The sequence below is a fragment of the Phodopus roborovskii genome, unplaced genomic scaffold (assembly GCF_943737965.1).
Source record: "Phodopus roborovskii unplaced genomic scaffold, PHOROB, whole genome shotgun sequence".
NCBI lineage: Eukaryota > Metazoa > Chordata > Mammalia > Rodentia > Cricetidae > Phodopus > Phodopus roborovskii.
This window is the reverse complement of record NW_026126517.1, coordinates 25,848,895-25,861,803: the sequence shown is the minus strand read 5'-3', so window position 1 is coordinate 25,861,803 and position 12,909 is coordinate 25,848,895. Positions and strand designations below refer to the sequence as shown.

Sequence of the window (12,909 nt, the reverse complement as noted above, 5' to 3'; positions counted from 1 at the left end):
ATTGTTTGGAGATGACTGATTACTTCAAATTTAGGGCCTTTTCCAGGAGTTAAGCAATCTCCACGGTGAGCTGGGCCATTTCTCTCATCTGCAGCCTTTGTGGCTGGCCTTCACCACCGGGCAGAGGGTGACATGCGGCGTGTGCCCTCCCTCTGCCACTCCTCTTCTCCTAAGCTCCTGTCTCCAGTAATTTCATCACTTCCTGGAAGAGTCAGAACATCTTTGGTCTATTTTGCTGTTAGTGTTTAACAAACATCAGCCTCTAAGGGATGGGCGAGCTGAAGGAAGATTGACAGCTCAAGATTCCAAAAGCCAACTTCCCAGCGTAACTGCCTGACTTCTGGAGGAGAGAGCAGGAGAGCGGTGGGCCTGTGGCCCAGAGCTGAGACACGATGGAGCCCCGCTTTACCTCCAAGGACACTTATCTAAGTCATTTTAATCCCCGGGATTACTTGGAAAAATATTACAGCTTTGGGTCCAGACACTGTGCAGAAAACGAAATCCTCAGGCATCTGCTGGAAAATCTTTTTAAGATATTCTGCCTGGGTAAGTTTGTCCCTCTAAATATGAGTCACACTGAAACTGAGGGGATGACTGGACTTGTGTCTACCCATCATCACTCCTGGACAGTCTCTTGGCATCACTCATTTGTTTAACGAGAATAAAAATTAATGCTGGCTTAGCTATTTTACAGTTTACAAAGATCTTTTATATCCATTGTGTTTTATATGATCTTGAAAGATGAAGCCAGAGGGCTTGAGTGCTGACCTTGCATCTACAGTGACTTTCCATGTAGCTTGAAGGAGCCATTCAATCTCATGGGACATTAGAGAATCTAAGAGAGGAGATCTGGGTGTTGGGGCACAGGACTCAAGAGATAGGAGGATCTACATGAGTCTGAGGTCAGTCTGGAATACATAGTGACTTTTCTGGATACCCTAAGCTACAAAGTGAGACTCTGTCTTAACAAAATAAATAAATTGAAAGTTTGGTTCTATTTGTAATTAAAAGGAATATTTCCCATGAGGTAAAGACCTTCTCAAATATTAAGAACTGGATGCTTCGATCATAACTAATCTCAGTGTTTTAGCATTTTTATTTATGTGTGTCTGTGTAAGTGTGTGTGCCCATGCTGCATGCCTATGCATGCATGGGACCAGAGGAGGGCACCAGGTATCCTCTTCCATCATTCTCTCCCATCCCTTTGAAGCAGAGTCTTTTCCTAAGCCTAGGGCTGTGTCTTGGCTAGGCTAGAAGCCAGCAAGCCCCAGAGTGCCTCTCCTCTCTGCTCCTATCAGAGAAGGGATTACAGGCATTTGTGAGATGCCTGGCTTGTTACATGGCTGCCAGCCCTCATCAGTGTGGAGTATGTACTCAGAACTGCTGGGACATCCCTAAACTCAATTGTTAAACAACAACAACAACAAAAATGAACTTTCTACCAAAGTATTCCTTAAAAGTTTTCACATTGTTGCTGTCATCATCTTTTGGGATCAGTGGTCTGTATACCAGATGTAGATCTTGTCCATCCCCAGACATCAAAATAGCCCATTGAAACATGCCTCCATTCAGGACTGGGCATGAGTGAGGCAGGGATAGGAAGTAGAAGAATATCTTACCAAATGGTGCTAATGGAGAGTGGAGAGTGGTGTGGCTGTCTGATTGGGGGCATTTATGGCACAATCCCAGTAAAGACGGTACATCTCCAGCTCAGCCTGTCCTCTTACAATGCCTGATCCCTGCTTCTTCTGTACCAGGTGGTGTGAAGGGAGACCTCCTGATTGACATTGGTTCTGGCCCCACCATCTACCAGCTTCTGTCTGCCTGTGAGTCCTTCAAGGATATCATTGTCAGTGACTACACAGACCAGAACCTTCTGGAGCTGCAGAAGTGGCTGAAGAAGGAGCCAGGGGCCTTTGACTGGTCTCCAGTAGTTACCTATGTGTGTGGCCTCGAAGGGAACAGGTAGAGTCATGGGGATCTGCTCTTCAGCTTTCTGAAGGGACCTGATGTTTCTATTAACCCAGGAAATATCATGAAAATTCAGCTGAAACCCACAAAAGAAACTCTTAGATGGAGACCAAAGGGAACTACAGATGAAGAAAAGGACTTGGGAGAATAGATTGGGAGCCATCCATACCACCAGAGTACTATTTTATTGTCAGTCCTCCAACCAAAGCTGGTGGCTCTGTGTGTGCCTAATGCCCAGAAATAGCAAAACATTGGTCAGGTTTTTTAACCTACAGAAGCAATATGTGATTATGTGAGAAGAATTCATTACTCACCGTGAATAAAATGAGAGCCTAAAAGGAGCTGGGAGATGGTCAGTGGGTAAACTGCTTGTCATGGAAACACAAGGACCTGAGTTCACAGCCCTCCCACTTATTTAAAAAGCTGGCCTTTCTCCAGCATGTCTTCTTATCATGTTTATTGAAAACCAGTAGATGCATGGGCTTGGTCCTGGGGTGTCTAGTTTGTTCCTTTATTCTTCAATCTCTGTTTTGTTTTGTTTTAATGGCAATACTGTGCTGTTTTGGTGACTATAGTGCTTTGTTGTTGTCACTGAAGTGAGGTGGTATTCCTGATTTTGTTTCTTGCTTGGAGCTGTTTGGCCTTTGAGCATTTACAGTTGTATACACATTTTAGATTTTTTTCCCAACCCTGTTACTAGTGTTTTAACAGGGATGATATTGGCTCCACAAACTGCTCTGGGTCATATGGGCATGTTCCTGATCTTGGTTGTTCTAATCTGCAGACAGATCTTTCCATTTTATTGGTGTTTGCACCGTTCTTCTATATTGATGTTGTCATTGTAGAGATCGTTGGTTGTTTTAGTTCATTTTATTTTGAGGTTATTTATTTACTTATTTATTTATTATAGCTATTGTAATAGAATTGATTTCTTGATTTCTATTTCAAATAATCCACTGTCGTGGCATATTCAGGTGAAGGTTCTGAAAGATTAGTACTCTTTGGTCCATCCATCCATCCATCCATCCATCCATCCATCCATCCATCCATCTAACAAACCTAGTTGAACAACTATGATGCACCCATAATACTAGCTCTTAGGCCAGAGCAGTGAATGAGACAGAAGAAGCCCCAAATGTGTTATAGCTCCTATCAAGGAAGGCAGATAAATGTCAGGTCCCTCAAGAACACGTTAACGATTATAGCATTTAGTAACAAATTGAGAGGCTGTTTTCATATACCCATTTAACTTAGAACCCTCTTACACATTTAGCAGAAGTGAAGATGCATTCTTAAGAATAAAGGTAAGTCTTATTGCTCTTTCTTATATGAAGCACATGGTTCCCCAGGACAGAATTAAAATAACTTGCCATGAGGGTTTGTACACTATTAAAACTTAATCAGCAAATAAGGAATTTACCAGGGTCGATAGAATTAAAAAACAAAAAAGTTTATTAAACACAAGTTTTCTGCCATTGTGAGACAACACATGATTCTGAAATCTAAAGTACGTGACCAGAAAGCTCTGGGAGCTGCATTCCTACTTTCCCCAGACATCACAGCCCACATCTCATTCAAAAACGAGCCCTTCATTCTGGTAAGATACTAAAACAATCACTTATCTCCCTGCAGAATCATCAGCTCAGAACAATTGCCTCTTAAGATACTCTCCCCATCCCTGTCACATGGCCTGGATGAGAAACTGTACTTTTGTCAGAGTGTACCTCCACTCTTTCCTTATCCTCACACCAGATCCAGCAGCCTCAACTATTTTGAGGACGATAGCAATCCCATTCAGCTTATGTCTCTCTCGCATCTCCGAGTACCTCTATCAACCTACAGTCCATTTCCCCCAAGATTATTTCTTCTTTATCTGAAGATATTTCTTGTGCTGATGGCTTCCGAGGACAATAAAAGCTAGCTGCCTTGGAAGTACAACTCAGACACTTAAAAATCTCTCATTTCATGATTGTTTGGAAGTTTTAAGACATCAGGACCAAACCCTTGCCCCTTGTCTCAAATCATGTGACATTAATGTAACTACCCTCCGTCTGTTATAAGCAAAGGAAATAAACTCTTTCCTTAAGAAATTCTTGAAATAGGAGCTGGCCTAGTCATTGGAAGCTTTAAGAGGTCTTGCTGCTGTTGCAGGGGCCCTGAGCTCAGTTCCAAACATATATATTTGGGTAGTTCAGAGCTGCCTGTAACTCTAGTTTTAGGGGCTCCCTCTTGTAGATTCTAAAGGTAGCACAAGACACACACACACACACACACACACACACACACACACACACATGGGAAGAGAGAGAGAGAGAGGGAGAGAGGGAGAAACAGAGAGAGAGAGAGAGAGAGAGAGAGAGAGAGAGAGAGAGAGAGAGAGAAATTTAGGGAAAAAATTCTAGCAATAACATGAATTAGCCTTTGGCTCCTTGAACAACACATTGCTTAGCCTTGGGATCCCCAGATTAGCAACTTCAATGTATCACATAGTAGTATGTTAGAAATGCAGACTTGGGCTGGAGAGGTGGCTCAGTCGTTAAGAGCACTGGTCACTTTTCCAAAGTAACCGAGGTTCCATTCCCAGCACCCACAAGACAGCTGATTATTCTGTAACTCCAGTTGGTGGGGGGTGGGGCTGACTCCCTCTTCTGGCCTCTGAGGACACTTAGGCACATATGCTGTTGGTGCACAGACATACAGAAAGCAAAACACTCATACATGTTTTGTTTTTTAAGAAGAGATGTCGCCTTTCCAGCCTCACTGATTGTGCACAGGGCTTGAGTCCCTACTCCCATAAGATCTGCTGAGGTAACCATGACAGCAGGAGGAGAGCTGGGTCTAGAGCCAAGAGTACCACAGGCCTACCAGGAGACACAGGAGAAGGGAGATGAATGGAAGTGTGATGTCAAGTTCTTTTTCCCTACCTGTACGGGGTTTGGTGGGGACAGAGACTTCAGGGCACCCGTCTAGAGAGCAGTGGCCCCCTGTGGACCTGCCTGGAAAGAGCTAGAATATTGGGAATGTGGTTGTTCTTTGAAGCCAGAGCTCCCCACACAGATTGGTAAGGGCTGGGCATGGTGCTTAACCCAGCACTCAGGAGGCAGAGACAGCAGCAGGGTCTTCAAGTTCAAGGTCCCCCTGAACTACAGAGTGAATTCTAGCCTAGCCAGGGCTACAAGGCTCTTGTTTGTTTTCATCAATGTATTAATTAATCTAGTAGTCTGATGCTTCATTTGTAAGTTTACTATAATTAAGTATTTTAGGTTAAAAAAGCAAAACACCCCAAAGGCAAGATTGTCACAAAACAAACTCCAAACCCACAGCAAAAGTTGGTCTATTGTTCTAAAACGTACACAGTTGGCAAGTATCTCTGAATTTTCAAACTCACAAAAGCTTACGAATAGGACTCCTTGGGACCTTGGGATCTTGATGGTCATTATGACTATTGGGTGACTGATACTTTTTTTTTTTTTTTTTGAAATGTCTCTCTTTCAGATAAGAACTCTCCCATCTCTCAAGAGCATTAGCTCTCTGAGAAAATGAATGGGATTGGTTGAGAAACCTTCAATTAGCCATTTCCATTCAATTATAAACATCTCTGAACTGTGTGGTGGTGGTGGTGGTGGTGGTGGTGGTGGTGGTGGTGGTGGTGGTGGTGGTGGTGGTGGTGGTGGTGGTGCACACCTTTAATCCCAGCACTTGGGAGGCAGAAGCAAGTCAATCTCTGTGAGTTCAAGGCCAGCCTGGTCTACAGAGTTCCAGGACAGGCTCCAAAGCCACACAGAGAAACCCTGTCTTGAAAAACAAAAACAAAAGCAAATACATCTCTGTTTATAAGCGTCAAAGGACCTGAAACTCGGTGTACACAGATAAAGTGATGACCCCTGGTATCCTTCATAGCTAGTATTCCTGGCTCCTTGAATGACATTATCAGACAACTACCCAAATGACCTCAAAGCCTGAGAGTAAATAAACCTTGTCATCTTCCTCTCTGTCATGGGCCACATCTAACCCAGTTCCAGCTTCTGCCCATTTTTCTCCCTGTATTTCCCTTTACTCTGTTTTGTCCTTGAAATAGTTATCTACATCTTTATCCAAGCAATCATCATCTTTGTCCAAGCTACCATGATAGCTGATCTTGTTTCTGCTTCCAGGGTTTTATGATTACACACCATTTAGACTTCGTAAGATAGAAAGCAAAAATCTCAGTTTTGGAGATGGGTGTCACTGTGTATCCTCGACAGCCTGAAACTCACCCTGTAGACCAGGCTGGCCTCAAATTCACAGAGATCTACCTGCCTCTCTCTCTCCTGAGTGCTGGGATCAAAGGTGTGTGCCACCACTCCCGGCCCAAAAGGTAAACTTTTACATTTTATCCACAAAGCTTTGTTTTGTCTGGCACCCAGCATTTCATTTGCCTGACATTCCAGCCCCAGGGGCACACTCTTTTCCTATGTTCTCTACCAGGTGGCTCTGCCCGAGCTGTCTTCTCATGCTGGACCATCTTCCTCCTGTTGCTCCTCTCTTCCGCCTGGTCAGTGATGACGTATGCCTCCTCCACATCTCTGCTTACATAACTCCTTTTGGAGGCACTTTTCTCCCCACTGCAGACCAGATCGAGCCAGGATCCCAAAATCCCACGTTCCTTTCCTCCGTGAAGTTATCTGTTCTCAACTCCGTTTTCTCGAGTCATCCTTAGATTAACTATTTTTTCTCTTCCCTTCTGTAATCTCCAGGAAGACAGGAGCTGTTTCTCTCTGTCCATTCCTGAGTCCCCAGTACCCAGCACATAACAGAGGTTCAAATGGAAGTGTGAAAAAAATGAATGGATGTATCCTGCCTTCCAGACTCCACTCCCTATCTACATTTTCTATCTGATTCAGGTGTGGACAGTGCCAAAGGGTTACAGACAATTCTTCCTACCTGTCACGGTTCTTAGGTTGATACTCAAGTTTATTTGATTTTTCTTTTTGTTGTTGTTTAGAAACAGGGTCTAGTGTGTCACAGCTGGCCTCAAAATCCTTCTGTATTTGAGAATGACCTTGAGCTCCTGATCCTCCTGCCTCCAGCTACTGAATGCTGAGAGTAAGGGCAAGTGCCACTCACCACACCAGGCTTCTTCAACCTTTATGTCCTTGAGCTGTTTTGATGGTTTTGTCAGGAGGGTGTACTGGAGGCTGTTGGGATAGAGCTTGGGGCAGGGGAGTATAGTGGAAAGGGCTCCTGTGGAGATTCTGACTTGCCAGCTGCCTTGCCTCTCCGAGGAGGCAGAATCTCAAGATAATTACTGGGTATGGGAAGACATTCTCACAAAGGGTTCCTGCCAGGAATCCTTACCTTTTCTTTCCTTCTCTGCCATGTCCCTTAGGCTTGTGTAGCTAGCATATACACAGGGGAAATGGCAGCCTCTCTTTGAAAGAGTCGATCTTTACAAGGAGAGCAATGGCCAGCCTGCAGTTAGCTTTCTGTAAACCAGGTTCCGTGCTGCTCCCTCGTGTTTATCACCTTCTCCTTGAGCTAAACATGAGGCTGAGTGGTAATTGCCTGGGTCTCCAGGCGAGTCCATTTCCCTGTGGGTGTTACCCACAGTCCTCAAGGAGCCCTGAGGGGTAATCTTTACACAGCTGCCTTGGCAACTGAGTTCACCAATGTTTGCTATGCAGCCAAGGACAAGCAGGTACCGGCTGTGATGGGAGAGCCTAACAAATTCCCCTTCTCAAATTGGCACATTTCCTGTGAGCTTTCGAGATTTCACAGTGGGCTTCACAGTTTGGGAACAATTTCCATCATCGTCTGACTGGCAAGTGCTAGTTCTGTGGTAATTTGTGTCTTTAAAATAGCTTAAAACACAATAGGGCACAAAGGTCCACTATGCTTCTGACGTAATCATTTAAATACACATTGTCACCATGTCCCCGACCTAGAGTGGCATTTTAAACCCCCACCCCCAAATCACCATGTTCTATTTTCTTAACCTCTTCCATATACTTGTTATGTACATGTGTAGACAAGTAATTCCAATTTTTCTGATCTATTCTCTTTGCCTATTCAAATCTGGTTTTCACAGACATCTATTGATCAGTTTTTCTTCTTAACATGCTCTGTCAAATTATCTGTATTCTAGCAGGGCTGGGTGGCATCCTTGCTTTTAGAATGACAATTGTTCTACTTTGCCCAAGACTTCAAAAAGAACCCAGCACAGGAGATTTCAGCATAGGAAAATTTTAAACTCGAAAAATGCCAGGCTACTCAGAACAAAGTAGTTGCTATAGGACCTTCTTCACCCCTAATAAGGAACCAGGTACACCCAATCAAGGGTAATTTAAAAAAAAAAGGTTTATGTTTATTGTCCTAAATTATGTATATGTATCTCTATGTGGGCATGGGTTCAAGGACCCATGGAAGCCAGGAATGTCAGGTCCCCTTGAGCTGGAGTTACAGGTGGTTATGAGGACCAGGTGTGGCTGCTGGGACCTGAATTCAGTATATAAACTGATGACATGGCTACTCCATGATATGGTGAGGAATATATATATATATATATATGTGTGTGTGTGTGTGTGTGTGTGTATGTATATATATATGTATATGCATATATATATATATATATATATATATATATATATATATATGAGAGAGAACAGTTGGAGATATCAGGAAGAACCTAGAGTAGAAGGCAAACATAGCCAGAATAGCAGGGTTGTAGGGAGATTGCGTAGTTGTGGGGAGGGAAGCCTATGAGCTGGAGGGAATTTAGGGGAGGAGAGGAGGTGAGAAGGGCTAGGGTGCTAGCATGGATTCTGAAATGTGTAACAGGTGCTGGGGGGGGCAGCGAGAGCTTTGATATGCTATATCACAGGTAGCCATAAGTTCCTTCTGCCAGAAACACGGAAAATGACTCCTTTAGGTAGATGGGAGACAGTTTCTTTCACACGTTCCCAAGGAATGCTGGCTTTTATCTAACTGCCAGAAATTCTCTTATAGTCTAGCTTGAGCTCACAGGACTGCCTTTTGGAGCTTTGGGAATGTGGGAAATGGGGTTTCCTTTGGACCTGACACGCAGGTCCTCTGCAAGAGCAGTGGGTACTCTTAACCACTGAACCATTTCTCCAGCCTCCGTTTTTAATACCCTATGTAGATACCAGTGTAGTGGTTCTGGAAATTCCCTGATAACATTCGCTAAGCCTCTGCCCCTTTCTGTGTATTTCTCACTGTCTCCTCCCCTCCCCTGTCTTCTTCACAGTCTTGCTACAAAACCCAGGCTGGCCTGGAGTCGCATGTCACCTACCCACTCTGGTCTTGGGTGTGTATTCCTCCTGCTTCACTTCACCTTGTGAGAGTGGGAGTAGAGGTTATATCACAAAGCCTCTTGCCCCCCCCCTTTTTTTTTAGACAGGGCAGTTTATTGAGCTAGAACCATACCACTAGTAGATACAATTAAAGTGGAACCCAGTGGTTTTCAGTGTATCTGCAGAGTTGTGTAATGTCACGTCAAATAATTTTAGAAGATTTTTGTAATTCCCCAAAGAAATTCTCACCCTTGCCAAATCCCTCAGCGTCTGGCAACCTCTGCCCTACTTTCAGTCTCTAGAGTCTTCCTGGACATTGCATGTAAGTGGGACTGTGTAACATGTAACCTTTGGTTTCTGGCTTCTAAGTATAATGTCTCCTGGGTCCACCCGTGTTACAGTGGTGTCATACCCACGTGACCAGAGTACCGAGTTGGCGGAGGGTGTCAGGATTGAAGCACTTAACAGACTACGAGAAGTGAAGAAGAAGCTGCTGTTTATTACAGAGAGTAATGGGCTTGTATACCCAAGCCAGGGGATGGGCTAAGCATAGGAGGAAGCCATGCACCACCCACACCTGGGGTCAAGGTATCAGCACTGCACACTGGAAAGTTCTGAGAACAATCTAATTTGCTCAATCTTGAGAGCACAGAAGTTCTACATCTGGGTGGGGAGGAAGAGAGCTGGAAGGGACAAGTACTTAAATTTCACAGCACAGTAGCACACATCAGAATCCATTGATGGCAATTAGTTTTCTCATGTGTGTATCTCCCACACTAGAGTTACTTATTTATAGGCTGTTGGGTAGTTAGATTGCCTTGGGTCATTTAAGGACACACATATATGTGTTGTGTGGATACATGCTTTGTTTCTCTTGGGTATATTCCCACTGTGGTAGTTGGAATGTAATTGGCCCCCATAAGCCCGTAAGAGTGTGGCACTATGAGATAGGTGTGGCTTTGTTTGAGTAGGTATAGCCTTGTTGGAGGAATTGTGTCATCATGGAGACAAGCTTTGAGGTCTCATATGAAGCCCAGTGTCTCAACAGTTCATTTCCTGTTGCCTGCAAAATGTAGGACTCTCAGCTTCTTCTCTAGCACCATTGTCTGTTTTCACAACACTATGTCCTACCATGATGATGATGGACTGAACCTCTGAAACTGTAAGCCACCCCATATAAGAGTCACTGTGGTCATGATGCCTCTTCACAGCAAAAAGAAACCCTAAGACACCCATGAATCGAATTCAGGGCTATGCAGTAATGTTGTTTAACTTTTTGAGAAAACTGTTAAATTCTCACCAGCAGTGCAGGCAGACAAGTTTCTTGCCAACACTTATTACCTGTCTTTTTCATGCTAGCCCTCCTGATAGATGTGAAGTGTAGCCTTGTGGTTTAGGCATATTTCTCTGGTGGCTGGTGATACCTAGGTTTTCCCTCTACCCATACATAATTAAGTCTCTAAAATGAAAACTTATAGTAAACTCAAAGGACACCAGCAACTGGTTGAATGTACCCCAAGCAAGTTCCCTCACCTCAAATTATTCTGCCGTAGTTTTCTTCAAACCATTGACTTTTCCTCATGACTGGAACTTGTCCCAACTCAAGCTCTTCCTTCTTGGATGATGCTGGACTACCCTCTACTGTCTCCATCAAGCTTTGCCCTGGAATGGCCATCTCATCTTCCTGGAGTCTGTATCAGACTTCCCTGAGCTTACAACTGTGCATTGCCCAGGTGCTTTGCCAACCGATTTCCTCCAAGGGTTCTGCACCAGTGACGGTGTCTCCTACAGGACCTCAGGGGCCTGGGTACTTCACTCACTCTGCCTTCTAATGGCTCCACTATCTCTCAGTAGAATTGACCTAGCTACAAGCCTTTAGCACAACAGCCTTTGGGGGACATTCCAGCTGTAAACTGTAGAACCATATATGACCCATCTCTTTCTCCTGCCTTCTCATCTCCGTCAATTAATTGAATTTCAGTTGATTTGGCAAAAAAGAGACAGGTGTCTTGATGGGGTTACCAAGAAAATGATGTTAGGAAATACACAGCTATCTGAAGTCAGGAGATAGGAACTGACTCGAGATCCTGGCCACAGTGGTAAGATGATCAGTAAGGGTTTCTTTCGGTGTCATTTATTTTTTGAGCCAGTCTCACATAGCGTCTTGTAGCCCAGACTGACCTTGAATTCATTAGGTAGCCAACTTCTGATCCTCCTGCCTCTACCTTCTGAGTGATGGAATTGTAGGCAGGTATTACCGTATCTGTTTTATATGATGCTGGGGGTGGAACCCAGGACATAGTACATGTTAGACAAGGACTTTGTCAACTGAGCCAAGTCCCAAGCCCTGTGATGAACAGCTTCTAAACCTGTCTATGTGGTATCCCATTCCCCTCATTAACAAGTAACTAAAGACAATCCTTCAGCACTTAAGCCATATTGTTATCTACTGTGTGAGAGTCAAATAGCTACCACCTTGCAGTTAGACAAAACGGTCAAGGACAGTACTAATAATTTTTAAAAAAACATACTGCTAAAAGAGTGGATAGACAATTTCATGAAGGGCAGTTCATTTCAGGAGCAGATAGGAACTATTGTGACTGTTTTCATGTCATTCTTTGCTTTATAAAGAAATTTGACCCAGCTTGGGGTAATAGGGTAACATTCAAACACCAGATTAGGATGAATTTAAGGATCACACTGGCATACATCCTCAGCCCTGACCAAAAAGGTATTGGGTCCCCATATCTAGAGCAGAGAGTAATGCTGATCCATGTCTGTTTTTCAGAACCAAGGGACCTGAGAAGGAGGAGAAGTTGAGGCGGGCAATCAAACAGGTGCTGAAGTGTGATGTGACTCAGAGCCAGCCTCTGGGTGGGGTCTCTCTGCCTCCTGCTGACTGCCTGCTCAGCACCCTGTGCCTGGATGCTGCCTGCCCTGACCTTCCCACCTACTGCACTGCCCTCAGGAACCTGGGCAGCCTGCTCAAGCCAGGGGGCTTCCTGGTGATGGTGGACGCCCTTAAGAGTAGCTACTACATGATAGGAGAGCAGAGGTTTTCCAGCCTTCCCCTGGGATGGGAGGCTGTTCGAGATGCCGTGGAAGAGGCTGGCTACACCATTGAGAGGTTTGAGGTGATTTCTCAGAATTACTCTTCTGCCACAGCCAACAATGAAGGACTGTTCTCCCTAGTGGGGCGCAAGCCAGGTGGAGCTGAATGACATCCTGTGACCCCAATTAAAGGCTTGCTGGTTCGTTTCAGACTGTGACTCGGACTGCAGTGCTCTGTGTGGTGTAGAAGCTGACTGGTGGGGCTCCGTGTTTCAGGGTGGAGTGGGCAGTCTACGATGAGCTCATGGACCATTCCTCTGTGTTCCATACATGTATTAATACTATGGGACCCCCAAGTGAGTAACTGAGACATCTGGTCTCCTTTGCCTGTACTCACAAAAGAAGCCTCACCACCTCAGGCATGCAGTTATGGCCACACCTGTGAACCATAGGTGAATCAAGCCCATGCCTGCCTACAGAGACATTAGTTAACCTCTGTTAACCTCCCAGGAAGTTGCTGTATCCTTCTCTTGCCCTCTTTCTGGAGAGACTGGCTCATCCCAGCCTCTGATGCTGATGAATCTGCTCTGGGTCCAGC

The 12,909-nt window shown here is 44.6% G+C and overlaps 1 protein-coding gene across 1 annotated transcript; it reads left to right on the top strand.

Annotated features, from left to right (window-relative positions):
* The first annotated feature begins 273 nt into the window (after positions 1 to 273).
* Nnmt (nicotinamide N-methyltransferase) lies at positions 274 to 12,521 on the top strand. Its single transcript, XM_051197366.1, has 3 exons — positions 274 to 546; positions 1,758 to 1,965; positions 12,049 to 12,521. Exons 1-3 carry the CDS (start codon positions 393 to 395, stop codon positions 12,479 to 12,481), a joined length of 795 nt encoding a protein of 264 aa, XP_051053323.1. The 5' UTR covers positions 274 to 392; the 3' UTR covers positions 12,482 to 12,521.
* The last annotated feature ends 388 nt before the right edge of the window (positions 12,522 to 12,909 follow it).